At 35.8% G+C, this 3,490-nt stretch overlaps 1 protein-coding gene across 1 annotated transcript; it reads left to right on the forward strand.

The window, feature by feature from the left end:
• Window positions 1-115: 115 nt before the first annotated feature.
• Window positions 116-3,322, forward strand: T552_03735 (hypothetical protein; the record flags this gene model as incomplete). The annotated part of the gene is made up of 1 exon (XM_018372084.1): window positions 116-3,322. One exon carries the CDS (start codon window positions 116-118, stop codon window positions 3,320-3,322), a length of 3,207 nt encoding a protein of 1,068 aa, XP_018224140.1.
• Between the last annotated feature and the right edge of the window lie 168 nt (window positions 3,323-3,490).

Raw genomic sequence — 3,490 nt, forward strand, 5'->3', positions numbered from 1 at the left:
TGATAAGAACGAGTCCAAGTTTGTCGTAAAAAAATCATTTCAAAACAACTAACTTTTCACTCTACCCATATTCAATTTAGAAACTACCCACTAAACTCCCCCCAAATAGGTGGCAATGGCACGGCCGGTTAAGAGGCAAGCACAAGTAGTACAAGGAGCACAAGATGACATTAAGGAGGAACACCTTTTGGCTTTCATTGCGAAGAAGGAATATAGTAATGAGGATAAATGCAAACAAGAACTCAAGAAATATTGTGAAGAGTTGAAGGAAGCAGATGGTAAATTCAATGTTAATGATAAAGTTAAAGAACTTTGTGGTGGTGGTGATGAAGCAAAACGAGATAAAAAATGCAAAGACCTGAAAGACAAAGTTGAAGATGAATTAGAAAATTTTGATGATGAACTTCAAGAAGCATTGAAAGACATAAAAGATGAAAATTGTGAAAAACATGAAGAAAAATGTATACTTTTAGAAGACACGGGTTATAGTGAAGATATTAAGAAGAACTGTGTCAAGTTGAGGGAAGGATGTTACAAATTGAAGCGTAAAAAGGTGGCAGAGGAGCTCCTTTTGAGGGCGCTCGGAGGGGATGCTAAAGATGAAGCTAAATGTAAAGAAAAGATGAAAACTGTTTGCCCAATGTTAAGCCGAGAAAGTGACGAGCTGATGTTTTTCTGCCTTGATTCGGATGGAACGTGTAAAGCGCTGAAAACAAAATCAGAAGAAGTTTGCCTGCCTTTAAAAGAAAAGCTTAAAGATGGCGAATTAAAGGAAAAATGTCATGAAAGACTTGAGAAATGTCATTTTTACAAAGAAGCGTGTACTGAAACAAAGTGTGATGAGGATATGAAGCAATGCAAGGAAAAAGGATTCACATATAAAGCGCCGGAATCTGATTTTAGTCCTGTCAAGCCGAAGGCGTCGTTGTTGAGAAGTATTGGGTTGGATGATGTGTATAAAAAGGCTGAAAAAGAAGGAATTATTATTGGAAAATCAGGAGTGGATCTACCAAGGAAGTCAGGTACAAAATTTCTGCAAGATCTCTTGCTACTGTTGAGCAGAGATGAGAATGATGCAGGGAAGAAATGCGGTAAAGCGTTAGGAAAATGTGAAACTTCTAAGTATTTGAATACTGATTTGATGGAGTTATGCAAAGATGCTGATAAAGAAAATAAATGCAAAAAAAAGCTAGATGTAAAAGAAAGATGTACAAAACTCAAGTTAAATCTTTATGTGAAAGGGTTGTCTACGGAGTTTAAAGAAGATAAAAAATCACATCTTTTATCGTGGGGACAGCTTCCAACATTATTTACGAAGGGAGAGTGTGCAGAACTTGAGTCGGAATGTTTCTATTTAGAAAATGCGTGTAAAGATAATGAGATTGGTGAAGCGTGTCAAAATCTACGATCAGCGTGCTATAAAAAGGGACAAGACAGGATGTTGAATAAGTTCTTTCAAAAGGAATTGAAGGGAAAGCTTGGTCATGTAAGATTTTATAGCGATCCTAAAGATTGTAAAAAATATGTGGTAGAAAACTGTACAAAACTTAAAAAAGATAAAAGATACCTTTCAAAATGTCTTTATCCTAAAGAACTATGTTATGGGCTTTCAAATGATATTTTTCTCCAATCCAAAGAGTTAAGTTCGCTTTTAGATGATCAGAGAGATTTTCCATTTGAAAAGGATTGTCTTGAATTGGGAGAGAAGTGTGATCAACTTAGTAGTGATTCATTATTGAATTTAGAAAAGTGTATAACATTGAAAAGACGCTGTGAATATTTTGACGTTACAGAAAGATTTAGAAAAGTATTTTTAGAAAAAAAGGATGATTCGTTAATGATTCAGGAAAACTGTACAAAGGCATTGCATGAGAAATGTAATACTTTATATAAGAGGAGAAAGAATTCATTTAGTGTTTCATGTGCTTTACCAGAAGAAACATGTAGTTATATGGTATTCCACACAAGTCAAGATTGTAAATATTTAAAAGAAAACATCAAGAATGGAGGAATTGTAGGAAAAATTGGAGGAGCAAATGGAAATGAAACAGCACTTGAAGAACTCTGCACAACATGGGGCCGACATTGTCACCAACTTGTGAAGAATTGTCCGGATCAATTGAAAGAAAATAACAATGATCAAAACTGTGAAAAACTCGATGAAAAATGCAGGGATACTTTTGAAAAGTTGAAAGCGAAGGATGATTTGACTCATCTGTTGAAAGGAAATTTAAATAATGAAGAAAAATGTAAAGAAGCATTAGGAAAGAATTGCACTGAGTTGAAAAAGAATCAACCATTCAAAATTCTGCTTAGTGATTGTGAAAAAGATAAGCAAAATGTTTGCAAAGAATTAGTTGAAAAACTAAAAAAGAGATGTCCTACTTTAAAAGCCGGTCTGGAGAATGCGAAAAAAGAGTTGACAGAGAAGAAAAAAGAATACGATGAGCTCAAACAGGTAGCAAAAGAATCTACGGAGAAAGCTAAGTTATTACTATCGAAGCCTCGACAAACTGTAACTCCAAATGCGCAGAATGGCAGTGATTCTGGATCAGCACCACCAGCACCACCAGGGCCACCACCAGCACAGCCACCATCAACTGACGGAACGGCAAACACGTCAGGTGTAACACCAGGAGCACCAGATGGAACACCAGGCACAACAGGTGAGACGAAGAATCCAAGCCTTGGACTCGTTAAAAGAGAATATGTAGCTGAAGGAGTATCAGAAGTAGAAGTAAAAGCATTTGATGCAACGACGATAGCATTGGAATTGTATTTGGAATTGAAAGAAGAATGTAAAGCTTTAGAATTAGATTGCGGTTTTAAAGAGGATTGTCCAGATACTAAACAAGCTTGCGAAAATATAGACACTTTATGTAAACTGGAACCATTAGAAATTAAGCCTCATCATACAGAGACAATAACAAATAAGGTGACGGAAACGAAGACGGAAACAAAGACTGAAACAAAGACTGATGACAAGGCTGATGAGAAGACCGGTACGAAAACTGTTACAGAAACCAAGACAATAGGTGGAGGAAAAGTAACAGAAGAGTGTACAATGATACAAACAACAGATACATGGGTGACGAGTACGTCATTGCATACGAGTACGACAACGAGTACGTCAACGGTGACGTCGACAGTGACGTTGACTTCGATGCGCAAGTGCAAGCCTACCAAATGTACTACTGATTCAAGCAAAGAGACACAGAAAGAAGAAGAAGAAGAAGTAAAACCAAATGATGGGATGAAAATAAGAGTTCCTGATATGATTAAAATAATGTTGTTGGGAGTGATTGTTATGGGGATGATGTAAAATGAATGAAAAAAATGTTAATAGAATGAAAATGTGCATATATCCATTGTTTATATATAATAGAAATCTAAATGAATGAAATGAAGTTTTAATAATTTTAACACACCATCTCAGTTCGAAACTATGTTTTATCGGGTAAAGTTTAAGCTTATCAAAGAGCTAGTAAAG

The sequence above is a fragment of the Pneumocystis carinii genome (assembly GCF_001477545.1).
Source record: "Pneumocystis carinii B80 chromosome Unknown supercont1.52, whole genome shotgun sequence".
NCBI lineage: Eukaryota > Fungi > Ascomycota > Pneumocystomycetes > Pneumocystales > Pneumocystaceae > Pneumocystis > Pneumocystis carinii.